Genomic DNA, 15,425 nt, shown 5'->3' on the forward strand with positions numbered 1-15,425 from the left:
AGGAACATCGATGTGAAAATCCTCAATAACATACTGGCAAACTGAATCAGGAGTACATTAAGAAGCTTATCCACTAGGCTGGAGTGCAGTGGCACAATCATGGCTCCCTTCAGCCTTGACCTCCTGGGCTCCTGTCTCAGCCTCTGAGTAGCTAGGACTACATGCATGCATTCATGCACCACTATACCCAGCTAATATGTGTATATATATATAGATATAGATATGTATACATATATATGTATATATATGTATATATGTGTGTATATATAGAGAGATATGTATACATATATATATACATATATATATATATCTCTTTTATACAGAGGAGATCTCACTTTGTTGCCCAGGCTGGTCTCGAACTGGGCTCAAGCAATTCTTCCACCTCAGCCTCCCAAAGTGCTGAGATTATAGGTATGAACCACCACACCCAGCCCAAACATTTCTGAGACCACCAGTTGAATTATCAAGTCTCTTCTTGTACCTGATTCTCATTAGAAATAATACACATTTACTGAGTGTCATTGATATATAAAGATACCATTCTTTGAGTGGGGGAAATACAATTTAAAAGTCACAACTACTGACAATCAACAACTTAAACTCTAATGAGGATCATAAACTTGTTCCCACAGAACCATGATACAGGTGGGAAAGTGTGCAAATAGTGGGCTCCTATTGTTAGACTTCATGGTAATTACACTTGTGCTTTCTCCAGTATGTTTCCTCCTATGGTACTCCTGAAGCACTCAGAACAATGAAGATCAATTTCTGGTCATTCCTACAAAGAGTGCAGGCAAAGTTTAGATTTAACTGTAATTGCTGGTTGTTTTGTCTCAGATTCAAAATCCTGGATTTCCGAAACAATGGAGCTTGATGTCACTTTCGGTTATCTTGCTTTTGTCTCCTCTTCTGGAAAGAACAAGCCTTCCTGAAAATTACAAAGGCACTTACTATGACAAAATAAGGCCTCTGAAACTGTCCAATCTCACATGCAAAAAGTATAAACTCACAGAATTTAAATCAGGTTCTGGATTTACCTGGAAATAGAATGTCACCAGGATCTGTTCAAAGATGAGCTTCGATTACGTTGTATAACAGTGTTTAAAACTCACATGCAAAAAAACTGCCTTCAGTATAATCAGACATGTGCAAAAACAATTTGATAAATAACATATAGGAAGATTATATTAACAAAAGACATTTCCAGATGCTAACATTCATATGGTTTACAAAGGTGCATTTTCTGCAAAGATCTATACAGCCCAAAAGCATGAAATTCTGCAAGGGAGGCCCCTTTATCCCATGAGTTGGCGGAATTTATTTTCATCTTCTATGCATGGATCACTGAAGTGATGAATGTCATTCATCTTCAAGAAGGAAACATTCTAAGCCTTGTGAAAGGTCAGATTTTCATCTACCCTTAAGGATTCCTGGGACTATGATCATGAGGAGCAGTCACTATGAAGACTGCTGTGAAGCCTTTTTCACTTCTTCACATTTGAGATGTGAAATATTTTACAGAAAAATAAGAGTGTACAAGTCCATCTCACACATAGAAAAACATAGATTGTCTGAATGTCTTAAAATTTTTTAAGTTTTAAAAGCCTGTGATCTTTGCATTGTTTTCAAGAGTCAGCAACTCTAAGGGAAAATATTCACCATAAGTGTCCCCATATGGTGAAGATATTCACAATAAGTGACAGTTTTGCAAGATGATTCTTTGGGTTGGCATTCCATTTCAGGTCACCAGGTTTCTGCAATCTCTGTGAGTGCCCGCAGCAGGTCGGCAAATGTAGGGCGGCCTTTGGGTTTCTGGAAAAGGGAGATGTGGGTGGTTAGATCAGCTTAACCCACTTATGCCAAGTGTTCCATTTTTGGAACGCTAAGCATGTGGGAGTTATTTATATCCTACTGCTCAAGGTCATCACCAAGGTCTGATTTTTCACTCACGCAAAAAATTCAAAAAATTGCATCCTGCAGCATAAATGGGTCAAGGATCAGTCAGAGACCAGCTCTGGAACTTGCTGGCAGAGACCTGAATCCAGGTTGGCTCTCCCCAAAAAGGAAGAGAAAGTTATCTTGAGTGACATACCACAGCATGATTGGCAGTTGAGTGAGGCGTGAGTATGAAAATGTTAGCGAATGCTGCAAAAATAAAATGGCTGGACCTGCAAACACTAGCCACATGTGGCTATTTAAATTTAAATTCCCTAAGATTACATAAATGTTTAAATTCAGTTCTTCAGTCATGCTAGCCACTTTTCAAGTACCCAGTAGCCAGAAGTGGCTGCCATATTGGACCACATGAATGCAGAATGTTTTCAGCATTGCAGAAAGTTCTCTAGGACACCCCCACCCTAGAGATCTATTTGGATGACTTGACATGTGTGAGGTAAGGAAAGGTCTGGGAGAAGGGACATTTAAAGCACCAAGCTCCCAAGCTCAGCTTGAGGTATCCATGATACCTGAGCCCCTACAGAAAGGAGGATTTCAGTCAGAAAGCAAAAGGCATGTTTGCATGAAGGACCCTGAAGATCCTGGGGCACAGGCTGTGTCGTCTTTAGTCTCCGACAACAGAAACGTGAGTGCGGAAGTCCCTCTCAGCCATAGAAAATGATTGCTGCATATTCTTAACATTTTTAAAAGTTTTAAAAGCCTGTGTTCTTTGCACAGTTTTCAAGAGTCAGCAATTCTAAACGAAGATATTCAGCACAAGTGACCCCACACCCCTGGCTATGGAGCCAGGGATTGGAGCATTTTTCCTATTTCACCTAGGGGTGTCGTTTGGCACTGATTCCATGAGAAAAAGAGATGGAATTGTCAGTGTCTTTGAAAACCATGGGAAACAGAGCTACTCATAGTAGCCACATTTTCACAGGTGTCACTAACAGCAGTGTCAGCGGAAAGACACCCCTCTCCATGGCTTATAAACAGAGAGCGTCGATAAAATAGAGCAGGAGATGGCACAAGTGCATTTGAGAGTCCTCATTCAGACTCTGGGAATAAATTGTTGAGCTCTCTGAGGAGCCTGAGTTTCTGTGCATACAGCTCTGAAATGTGTCTTTCAATGATAATATAATCACATGTGACTCTAATCCCCTAAGCAAGCGGGGTAAAGTTTTAGGCAAAATCAACTTTTGCACCCAGCATAATGGCTCACGTCTGTAATCCCAGCACTTTGGGAGGCCAACGTGGGAGGACTGCTTGAAGCCAGAAGTTTGAGACCAGCCTGGGCAACAAAGTGAGACCCCATCTCTACAAAACATTTTAAAAAGTTAGCTGGTCATGCCTGTCGTCCCAGCTATTCAGAAGGCTGGGGTGGGTGGATCTCTTGAGCCTAGGAGATCAAGGCTGCAGTGAGCTGTGATCACACGACTGCACTCCAGTCTGGGCAACAGAGGAAGACTGTCTCAAAAATAAATCAACGTTTTCAAACAAAAAAATCAACACAACCACATCATTGTTTTAATCAATGTTCTGACTGCAATTTGAGACTAACGTTGTTTACGTGGGCCTTCTGACAGCACCCTACTTATCACTTCCCTTCCCCATTCTCTGTCTCAACTCCACAGATATCCAACCTCTCAATAAGTATTATATTACACACACACGTACATGTGTATTGTTTCGTACACAACATATACTTCTGAGCTACTTATACTGTGAGGGCAAAGATACTCCTAAAACAGCTATTTCTTACTACTTACTGAACATTTTTCTTAGAGCTTGCTGAACATTTTTCTACGTCTTTTAAGATTCCTTGTAGAGCAGTTAATATATGTAAAATATTTTTATACATTGAGGCTCTCTATAAACATAATGCTTCTTGGACTATGAATAACCACATCACTCTTGAAATATTTAATATTCCAGTGTTTGTGGATTGATAACCAAGTGCTTTATTTTTTCACCCAGGAGGAAACGTCTCATCAAGCTGTAATTTTTCTAGGCTGACACTGTGATCTGGAAAGAGAGCAAAGCTCTCAAAATCACAGGGAAGTTCGCTGAGGAGGGCAGAGGTGTGTTGAGTCAGTGCCCAGAAGTGGAACAGAAGCCCCTCTGGCTTTATCTTTAAGCTTGGCATTTCAACAAATAGGAAAACTAAGTTCTGGAGCGATTTCTTCCTGACTGGAACTTCCTGATGCACCTTCTGCCTCCATTCCTATTCTAGTTTAATCTCCAGCGGGATTCCTGAGTGCCAGAAAAGACATGAAACCCATCACCATTAGTGTTGAAAAAGCAAGACAAAAGAAAGTTGAGTGAAGTTAATGGAAAGACTATCTTTCTTTTTCAAAGTGGAAGTTTCTGGTTCTGCCCTTTAAGTTTCCACCATTAATTCTTTTTTTTTTTTTTTTTTTTTTTTTTTTTTTGAGATGGAGTCTCATTCTGTCACCCAGGCTGGAGTGCACAATCTCGGCTCACTGCAGACTCTGCCTCCCGGATTCAAGCGATTCTCCTACTTCAGCCTCCCAAGTAGCTGGAATTACAGGCATGCGCCACCATGCCTGAATAATTTTTGTATTTTTAGTAGGAACAGGGTTTCATCATGCTGGCCAGGCTGGTCCCAAACTCTTGAACTCAAGTAACCTGCCTGCCTCAGCCTCCCAAAGTGCTGGGATTACAGGCATGCACCACAACGCCTGGCTAATTTTTGTATTTTTAGTAGAGATAGAATTTCACCATGTTGGCCAGACTGGTCTCAAACTCTTGATCTCAGGTGATCTACCCACATCAGTTTCACAAAATGCTGGGATTACAGGCATGAGCCTCTGTGCCCAGCCCATTAATTCTTAAAGCTAATAAAACATCTAATCAGTGAGGCTTAAGTCACCAAGAGTTTCTGCAAGAACTAATCTCAAACAGATTAGACTCAGAAAATGCACTGAATTTCTCAGAACGCCATTGTTCAAAACAAAATATATTCATGACTTTGTCGTGAGAGTTTCAGATAGAAAGAGTACGTCACACTCTCAGGATCCTGACCAAGACACAGATGCCTTTTCCTGCCATGATAGAGTCCTGGAGTAATGCTTGTGATAATCAGGTCTGCTCTCAGATGCTGGAACTGCCAACCTTCGCAGGAAAGAAAGTGACACGTACCTCATGCCAGCAGCTGTACATGACTTCGTATATGGACATTGGGGCCAGGTGAGGGCGATACAGCCTGAAGCCTTCAGAAATAGCCTCCACAACTTGCAAATTTGACTTATTTTCAAAAGGCATTTTTCCTTCTGTAAAAACTTCCCACATTAAAACTCCTGCAAACAAAAATAAATGAAAACAAGGGGTTAGAGAGAAATGATTGCTTGGGAACTGAAAGAACAATTCCAAACGACAAGACATTATTTTTCTGCTCCAGATTTTAGGATATAACCATCCTGAATAACACCAGTTCTATCAAGAAAGCAAATCATGTGCACCACAATTTTCAAAGAGGCCTGTAAACTGACAATAATCTCAGTTAAAACAATGCCTTTCCTTTTCCATGGGTTTTGATTGCCTCCCTTATCAGAAGAAAATGCCAGTTGAATTTTTATTTCTTTTTTTTTTTTTTTTTTTTTGGAGATAGAGTCTCATTCTGTTGCCCAGGCTGGAGTGCAGTGCTGCAATCTCGGCTCACTGCAACCTCCGCCTCCTGGGTTCAAGCAATTCCCCTGCCTCAGCCTCCCAAGTAGCTGGGATCACAGGTACCCACCACCACACCCAGCTAATTTTTGTATTTTTAGTATAGATGGGGTTTCACCATGTTGGCCAGACTGGTCTTAAACTCCTGACCTCAGGTGATCCACCTGCCTCAGCCTCCCAAAATGCTGTGATTACAGCCATGAGCCACCATGCCTGGCCTAGCATTTTCATTTCTAAGTAGCACTTATGTCCCTGCACCCTGAAATCAATGAACTTTTCTGCCATTACATAGAAACTGACAGAATTATGTGAGCCTCTGCTGCCACTTAGCCAAGAGTTTCAGTCAACAAGTAGCTTTGTCTTCTTTCTGCTAAAAGATTAGACTGATGGACAGGGCCCCAGAGTTATCTAGTAGGGGTTCTGTACATAAGTAAGTATCCAATAATCACTGATTGATTAGTGAAACTCCTGAAAGAACTCCCAATTTAGTTCATTTAATTATTCACTTATTCTACAAATATTTACTAGACATCGTTGAGAGGCCAGGCCTCTGCTAGGGCCAGGAGATTTTATAAGTGTGAGATCAATCCATGTGTTTAAGGAGCTCACTGATCGGTGAGGGAGACAAGTAGGTAAAATTCAGGGAGTTCTAATTGTTCTGCAATCACTCAATGAGGTCCTTACACTGTTCTTCATTGGTCTCTAAGATACGGTCTCACAACCTAACTGCTTTTCAGTAGAGCTTCAAATGTCACCTGCTGAGACTATCCTATGTCCATGGCAAGATAATGAAATTAATGACACAACCTTAACCTTATTGTATTTTTTTTTAACTTATGTTTTAATTTGTTTTTTGAGTCAAGGTCTTGCTCTGTCACCCAGGCTGGAATGCAGTGGCACCATCCTGGCTCACTATAACCTCAAACTCCTGGGCTCAAGCAATCCTCCTGCCTCAGCCTCCCAAGGAACTGGGGCTACAGGTACATGCCACCACATCTGCCTAATTTTTTTTTTTGTAAAGATAGAGTCTTGCTACATTGCCCAGGCTAGTCTTGAACTTCTGGTCTCACATGATCCTCCCACCTCAGCCTCCCAAAGTTCTGGGATTGCAGGCCTGAGCCACTGTGCCCAGTTTTAACCTTATTGTATTGTAGACGATAAAACTGACACCCTTCTGAGTACCCAGAACCCACAAGCCTTCAGGCAGGTCTGCGTGAAAGAGGATAGATTTTTGCATATTTATCACCATTTTTTGAAAATCAACCCCGAAACTCCATTGCACATGGGTCTATGGTGTCTCTTTCTCAATGAAGAACAGTATCCAATATGAACATCAATTCACAGATTCCAAGGAAACCTATGTCTAAATTCCACAAAATTTAAAGATAATGAAGTAAATGAGAGGCGACCATTTTTTAAACTCAGGTTTTAAGTTCAGGTTAACAATGGAACAATTGGAAAACAGTCAAGCTGCTTCACAGTTTAGACAATGGAGTTCATTAATTACACTCTAAACTCAACAGTGTCATAAGATCATTTTTCCTTCGGTCTCTACGGTGTGGAAAACTTGTCTGAGTTTGTTTTCTTTATCAGAAGACCCTTCGTTACGGTTTTACAGTGAGTGCCCATTGAGGAAGGAAAAGATCCCAAAGGCAGACTTAATATAAAAAGGTATGTAACACCAGTTCCCAGAGATAGTTGGGATGTGGTTAGAATACATAGAAGGAAGCACAATTACAAGAAGACTTAAAAAATGCTACATGAATTAGGAAATCAAAGTTAAAAATAATGTATTGCCAATTTTATTAAGTCAAGCTCCAGAAAATAAACATCGGATGCACTCACCAAATGACCAGACATCAGATTTACTGCTGTACTTATTGAAAAGAAAAACCTCAGGAGGGGACCACTTGATAGGGAACTTGGCTCCAAAAGAACTGATATACTCATCATCCAAAACGTACCTACAGTTATCAGATTCAAAACACATTGTGTTAATTACCTCCAAGCTCTATTTACTTCAGATCCCTTTAGTCAACTTTGAGTTGCTAAAAGAGAAAGTATTTTACCCCAGAAAGGTTGTAGACTCCTTCTTGTTAGTAGAGTGTGAAAGTATCCCTAATATGTTTCCTCCTCAAACTAAGTCTCAATTGTGCTTTTTTTTAATGTGGATCTCCAAAGGTCATAACCCTGCTTCAGTTCAAAACATGGCTCACTGTAAAGAAGCGTGCTAAATGCTGTAACAACCAAGGTTATAAAAAAGAAATAAAAGACCACTCTTCTTGGGGGGGTGGGGAAAAAAAGACCACTCTTCTTAAAATGGAAATGAATGATTCAAAGTTGGATACCAAATTTCCTTCCATGTACATGTTTTTTTGTGAGGCATAGAGAAGGGGGGAAAGTACAAGTATATGAACATAATGCTTCTGATGTGACAAATCTCTAATGCATTAGAATGGCCCTATGTGGAAAAAAAAATCAAGAACAACCACTGTCTCCTTAAAAAAATAACGAACAAGTTGAACCCTCTCTCTTTTCTGAGAATTGTACATAGGGATGTCCAAACGTGAGAATCTGCAGAGAAGACACAAAAACGAACTTACGCTTGTTTCCCCTTAAATATACAATATAGTGTTTTCACATTTATTAGTGCTGCCCCTGCTCTCCCACTTTCCTTTGTTTACATACTCTACCTCCCTCCACCTATCAGCCTTTTACTGAGTCAGAGGGCATGCTACTTAGGTAAAGAGTGAATAACAGAAAACAAAGGGGGAAAAGCCATTCTCTATAGATTTTGAGTTTTTCAAGTCTAGGCTCTTCAGAGAAGAAAGACTGAGTTATCAACAAAATCTTTTGGAAAATGAACCACGAACAGGAGTGAGATCTCACCACCACCACCACCATTACCACCACTATCCAGAAAAAGATCCCTTGAGCCAGAGGAATGGGGGAAATAGAAGGGAAAGGAAAGGGGTGCTAGACATTAGTAGGTCGCTGAGTTAGGGTCCTGTATCTTGTACTCTGTAAGGGCTGCCCAACCCACATAGCAGGAAAAGAAGCTCCTACTCCCACATTAGATTGGTGGGATTTAAAAGTGAAACAGAATCTGTGCTCTTTTTCCCAGGTAAAGCCCTAGGAAAGGCAGAAAGATGCCAGTGAACAAATGGCTGTGGATGTGCCTAGGTAAATGAGATCTGAGATCACACCAATCATAAAGAATACCAGCCAGGCGAGATTGCTCACACCTGTAATCACAGCACTTTGGGATGCCGAGGTGGGTGGATCATTTGAGGTCAGGAGTTCAAGACCAGCCTGGTCAACATGATGAAACCCCATCTCTACCAAAAATAAAAGGTTAGCTGGGTGTGGTGGCATGTGCCTGTAGTTCCAGCTACTCAGGAGGCTGAGGCAGGAGGACAGCTTGAGCCTGGGAAGTTGAGGTTGCAGTGAGCCAAGATAGCACCACTACACTCTAGCCTGGGCAACAGAGCAAGACTCCACAAAAAAAAAAAAAGAACACCAATTCTGAAGGAATCTGCAGAAAAAAAAAAAAAAAAAAAAAAAAAACAGTGTGGGTTAGCAGCTACCTGTTTGAATGGCTAGCCAAAGACAGGACCAGAGGATGGTAGCTGCAAGAATGCCATGCACACAGATAACAAAAGGCCCAGTAAGCCACCTCCCTACCAGTACTATAGCCCCATGAGACAAGAATTTGGACTTTGAAGCTCAGGGAAGCCAGGGAGAAACCCCAAATTCACTGGGATTATATTTCTAGCACCACCCCCAAAAAAGGATGCTCAAAATTTAAACTACATTGAGTTGTAGAAAAATGTGGTTAAATTTTCACACTCATAAACTGTAAACTTAAAGTCAACTACTAACTTAATAATAGAAATGTTTGGTGAGAACATAGAAAAATCAGAGCTGAACAAATACATTTATTTCTTATATATATATATTTCTAATATATATATTTTTTCTGATATATTTTTTTTCTGACATATATATGTATATACATATATATATATATATATCAGAAAAGCATTTTTTCTTCACCTTTCTCAGTGGACTGAGAAATTTCTTTTTTAATTTTAAGATGTACCATAGTTTTGTTAAAAGATCAGAAGAAGAGCCCACAGTAAATGTTTCCCTCACAGCTAAAATTGGTATATGTCCTAAAATTCAAAGTGGATCAGTAGGCCATACAACCAGGCCTATAACCTAGGAAGACAAAAACAGCCAGCAGCATCTTTAGTTCATCAGTACACAAATGTAAGATTCCCTCTTATGAGTAAAGAAACAAACAAAATACATATATATACATAGCATGTACCTCGTCATTCCAAAGTCCGAAATTTTTACTACGCATGTTGAACTGACCAAACAATTTCTTGCCGCCTATGAAAAGAAGAAAAGAATCCAAGTTTGAATACAAGTTTTTCTTTCAAGAGTCTTTCCTCTCCTCTTCTGTAGCTTATTTGGGCCCCACACCACTTCTCTGTGTGGATAGCCAAGTGATTTTTATGGTGATACTCATCAGTGGTATAGATTCAATAGTTTGTCTTCACTTTTTTTTTTTTTTTTTTTTTTTTAACGGAGTTTCGCTCTTGTTACCCAGGCTGGAGTGCAATGGCGCGATCTCAGCTCACCGCAACCTCAGCCTCCTGGGTTCAGGCAATTCTCCTGCCTCAACCTCCTGAGTAGCTGGGATTACAGGCACGCACCACCATGCCCAGCTAATTTTTTGTATTTTTAGTAGAGACGGGGTTTCACCATGTTGACCAGGATGGTCTTGATCTCTTGACCTCGTGATCCACCCGCCTCGGCCTCCCAAAGTGCTGGGATTACAGGTTTGAGCCACCGCGCCCGGCCACTTTTTTTTTTTTTTTACACAGGATCTGGCTCTGTCACTCAGGCTGGAGTGCAATGGCACGATGTTGGCTCACTGCAACCTTCCCCTTCTGGGGTCAAACCATCCTCCCACCTTGGCCTCTCAAGTAGCTGGTACTACAGGTACATGCCAACATGCCCAGCTAATTTTTGTATTTTTAGCAGAGATGGGGTTTCACCATGTCATGCAGCCTGGTCTCATAGGCTCAAACAATCTGCCTGCCTTGGCTTCCCAAAGTGCTGGGAATACAGGCATAAGCCACCATGCCCAGCCTGCCTTCACATTATTAATGATGATTAATTCAATCTAAAAGATGATATAACTATGAATCTCGGCATAGAAAATTAGTGTAATTTTTTAACTTATCTATAGGAAAGCCCAAAATACAAAACAGGTAAGGCATAGTCATTTTATATCTTTGGGATCTCTACCACATAATCAAAATTATATTTTAAAACATATTTCACACAAGATAACTATTTACAGTGATAATTTCATATTTCTTAAAATTATCACAATGAACTAAATATAATGCTATGTAGAAACAATATATTTGATGCCAAAACAATTCATTGTCAGAAACTTAATCAAGAAAATCATTGATTTGATTATTTAGACTCATGTAGTAAACTAGATAAACTATTTGATAGAATTTTCCTCTTTTCAGCTAATTTCTGGTTCAATTAGTCAAGCAACAAAAGCAAAAAACTTGAAATAATAAATCACAAGGAACCATTTTAGAAGATGTAGGAAGTCCTAGCAATGGCCAAACCACAACAATCGTTGACAGGGGAAGGACTCATTGTTCACTGATATATTATAAGTAGCATATAGGTAGATGAAATAGAACACAAAAGAAAATGAGCAATCAAGGAAAAAAAAAAAAAAACAGGGATAATAGGACCTCTGAGAAGCCATTAAGAGCAAATAAAATGACCAGAACTGTCACCCAGTTGTTATCTAAAAAGACAAACCTGCAAAGACTAGGAAAGTGAGGCAGGTAAAGTTGATACCATATCCATCCATTCAAAAATTTGCCCATTGCTCCTAGGTGCTGGATACTGGGGAATGTTCCATGAGAAATTTTTTTTAAAACGATCTATCGCTGTAGAAGCAATACTTAGCATTGCTGAGCTCTTCTACATGCTAGACACTGTTTATTAATTCATGTAATTCTCCCAACAAACCCATATGATGAAGGTGCTATAATTAATACCACTTTACTGGTTAACTAGCTTGCCCAAGGTCACACAGATAGGAGGAAACAGAGATAATATTTCAAGCCAGGTAGCCTGGCTCCGGTGCAGTAGTTCTCAACCTCAACTTCACATGGGGCTCATCAGGGGAATTTTCAAGTGATATTGATGCCTGGGTTTCAGCCACAGAGATTCCGATTTAATTGGTCTGGGGTATGTATGGCCTAGCTACTGCGATTTTTCTAAAAGCTTCCAAGTAATTCTAATGCACATCAAAGTTTGAAGTTTGAGAACCTCTGTTTGCAACCTGTGTTCTTAATCACTGAGTGGCATCTCAACTATCTAGGCCTTGATCTCAAAGACTCTGAGTCTAATAAGATAGACTCTAGCATTTGTATAAACGATGTAAATAATTAACTATTTGATGAAGCAGTAAGTAGCAAATTCCCTGAGTGTTCTAAGTCATGGGCAGGATAACTATACTTCCCAAGGTGTGCTGGGGCCAATGTGACTATGCTCCCTTTTTCTCCCCAGAATACTCCAGGCTGGACAGTGAGTAATCTGATCACTCCGGTCACGGGTGATGGAAGCATAGGATTACTTCCAGGGGGTGATATCAGGGATTTCTCATAGACTTCTCCAATTCTCATTTGAGTTAATTTTTAGATTTAGAAATGAAACATGGAAGGACATAAGGATATCAAGGAAAATAATAGGAATATCATGAATAAATGTGGAATGGACAGAAAGTGTTACTCAAGGGTAGGTAGCAATGCAGAGAAGCAGTGCTATTAGCATATGGTTTGGGGCAAGACAATCATTTATTTAAACAGGAAATGTTCTGAGCATTACAGAAAAAAATAATTCAGCATTCTTAGTTTCTTCAATAATGCTGGTAATGCTCTTGCAATCCTGTTAGGGCCAAACTACCTCTATATCAGGGGCAGTTATGCTCCTAGGTGACATTCCTTAGATAAAGTTGGAGATTAAAACCAGAACTTGTTCTTCACTGTTGTATCACCAGTGCTTAGCAGAATGCTTGGCACATACTAGGCACTCAATATATGTTTGAATATGGGTTAAAAGGGAAAAAGGAGGAAGGAAAGAAAGAAGAAGGAAGAGAAGGAATAAGGGAGAGAGGAAAGGAAAGGAAATCAGTTTTAGTCACATAATAGGGTAGTTGGTTAATTAGTTCAAGGCATATTTAGAATATGGCTAAAGAAATCTTGGCTAAGAAATCATCTTTGCAAAATTATGACTGAGAACCTGACTGACTCCATCCTGCTTCTAACCTCCAAGCTGTCCTTGCTTATTCCTGGGCATAGGCTAAATTAATTTTGGGAGGAATTTATACAGTTTAAAACAAAGATGATAACAGCCCTTTCCCAAAAAAAACAAACCTCCCTCTTGCCTGGGGATGAGACTTCCTTTGCAGGATTAGCAAATTAGGCACAATGTTAGAAATTATGGTTTAGGAGTCAGGCATCTGGAGGCTACAAGATTCTTACTCTCCTTAAACTGCTCCTAAGATCAGTGCTTGAGATATTTTGCAGATCTTGCACTTGATGGATCAACTAGCACCACCCAGGTCAATTAACTGGCTCATCTGATCTTCTGGACCCCACCCAGGAACTGACTCAGCACAAGGAAAGATTGACAGATTCAACTTCCAATTGTTTCATCTCCTACCTAACCAATCAGCTCTCCTGGCTCACCAGTTTACCCCATCCACCAAGTTGTCCTTAAAAACTCTGATCCCTGTATGCTCGGGGAGACTGATTTGAGTAATAATCAAACTCTGTTCTCCTGCACAGCCAGTTCTGTGTGAATTACTCTTTCTCTATTGAAACTCCCCTGTCTTGTTAAATTGGCTCTGACTAGGCAGCAGGCAAGGTGAACCCATTGAGGCTTTACAGCTACAGCATCAATGGGCAATTACAAACAATTAAAAACAAAGTTACAACAAATTTCATGAAGGGTAAATGTTTAAAAATTAAGTCAAGGATACATTATTCAAAGTATTGAAAGTAATTGTCACATCCTTCTGAATATAGGTATGATACATTTAAAAAAATGAATTTACACCATACTTACCAAATCCCTATGAATATAGCCGTTTCTCTCCAAATATTCCATTCCTTCACATATATCCTCACATACACTCAGTAGCATTTCCTTCCTAAGCTTTCCTTTTCTCTCCCTGAGATAGTTAAGCAGGCAGCCATTTTCCATGAACTCTGTCACAATGTAAAGGGGCTTCCGCTGTATACAGACCCCATAAAGTTGCACTAGCTTTGAATGAGATAATGTCCTGGTGAAGAAAAACATACCAGTGAGCAGAACTGTGTTTGCATTTTAAAGTGTCTGGACACAACTGGTAATATTTACCATCTATTTATCACTCAAGTTAAAAATCAACCCAAACACAGAGAAAGTATTGCAGTTTCCTTGCCACTGAATGCACTGAGAATGTGGGGTCAAGAGTTTAAACGGTAATGCCAAATGTAGTGTGGAGACAGAATATTACATGTCCCATATTGTATGTGTCGGCATTTTATTTTTCTCCTCTTCATTTTATAATCCCTTTGTTTCTTCATCACTGTTTCTCCTTGCTTGGTCAAGCAGATTTCCTTTTCTGTTCCTTGAATTCCAACTTTCCTACCTGCAGCTGTTCAGATGAAAAATTCTGGACAGACAGGAGGGAGGAAAGAGTGACTAAAAAAGAAAACAAAAATTAAATTCTAAAGCATGAAGTTCTTTAAAAGGAAATTTCTAGATAAAGTTGGAAACTAAAAAACATTTACCAACATGAAAACTTGCAGTGTAGTTAGTAATCACACACACGTGCACACACACACACACACACACACACACACACAAGTCCTTGAATGTTGCCTATTAAAACATACCCAGAAGTTTTTAGTTATCTAGACTTCAAATGTTTATTGTTATTTTGTGTGTGTATGTGTGTGTGTGTGTGTGTGTGTGTGTGTGGAAAATGTATTAATCTCTAAAAGCCTTTAATGCCAACTAGTCATCGTGGAAAATAAGATTCAAATTAATGCTTATAATTTTAGAAGATGTATAATATACCAGTTCTCTGTGTCAAAAGTACCTTGAAAAGTTATCACTTCTTTTTATTCTTTTCATTCACAAGGATAAAAAAAAAATCAGTGACTTGGGAAGACTGTGTACCTTAACATAATGTATATGAATGATTATTGACTCATTACCGTAAAATTAGCTTGTGAAAACACTCCAGTTAATGGGGAAAAGAGGCATTCAGAGAACTTAACATTATCTTAATTTGGAGATACATATTATATATATTTTGTCTGATTCAGCTTTTGAATTCATAAAGTGTACTTTCAGTTAAGGGGTGCAGTTTACATGTGCATAGAGTAATTGCAGAAAAGCAAGTCTTGGGATAAAATGTTAATTTACCACAGGAAATGCATCAAGTTGATACCTACAGAGAAGCATTTGAGAATTGAAATATTACTGCATTTGCTTGTCAAGATTGCTGCTAAAAATCTAACAGAAATAAGGTAAACCTTTGTCAGAAATCAGGGAAAAACAAATTCTCGTATGTGATTCAGTCTAACAAGACAAATACTTCTCACAAGCATAGAAAGATGCAAATGGAAAAATCTACCTTCTTGTTTGTTATAACTTTAGGACTTCTTAATACATGTTATTTCTCAGTTTAGACA

At 39.4% G+C, this 15,425-nt stretch overlaps 1 protein-coding gene across 2 annotated transcripts in view; it reads right to left on the reverse strand.

Moving 5' to 3' along the window:
* Nucleotides 1-805: 805 nt before the first annotated feature.
* Nucleotides 806-15,425, reverse strand: part of TXK (TXK tyrosine kinase) — a 69,361-nt gene continuing 54,741 nt past the window's right edge. For both annotated transcript variants that reach the window (XM_074396094.1, XM_039468263.2), the window contains 5 exons: nucleotides 13,807-14,023; nucleotides 9,959-10,023; nucleotides 7,471-7,589; nucleotides 5,101-5,258; nucleotides 806-1,812 (listed from right to left, as the gene is read on the reverse strand). In XM_074396094.1, the coding sequence (XP_074252195.1) occupies nucleotides 1,744-1,812; nucleotides 5,101-5,258; nucleotides 7,471-7,589; nucleotides 9,959-10,023; nucleotides 13,807-14,023 (628 nt within the window). In that variant the 3' untranslated portion in view covers nucleotides 806-1,743. The remainder of the gene's footprint in view (nucleotides 1,813-5,100; nucleotides 5,259-7,470; nucleotides 7,590-9,958; nucleotides 10,024-13,806; nucleotides 14,024-15,425) is intronic.

Source organism: Saimiri boliviensis, chromosome 3, assembly GCF_048565385.1.
Source record: "Saimiri boliviensis isolate mSaiBol1 chromosome 3, mSaiBol1.pri, whole genome shotgun sequence".
Classification (NCBI taxonomy): Eukaryota; Metazoa; Chordata; class Mammalia; order Primates; family Cebidae; genus Saimiri; species Saimiri boliviensis.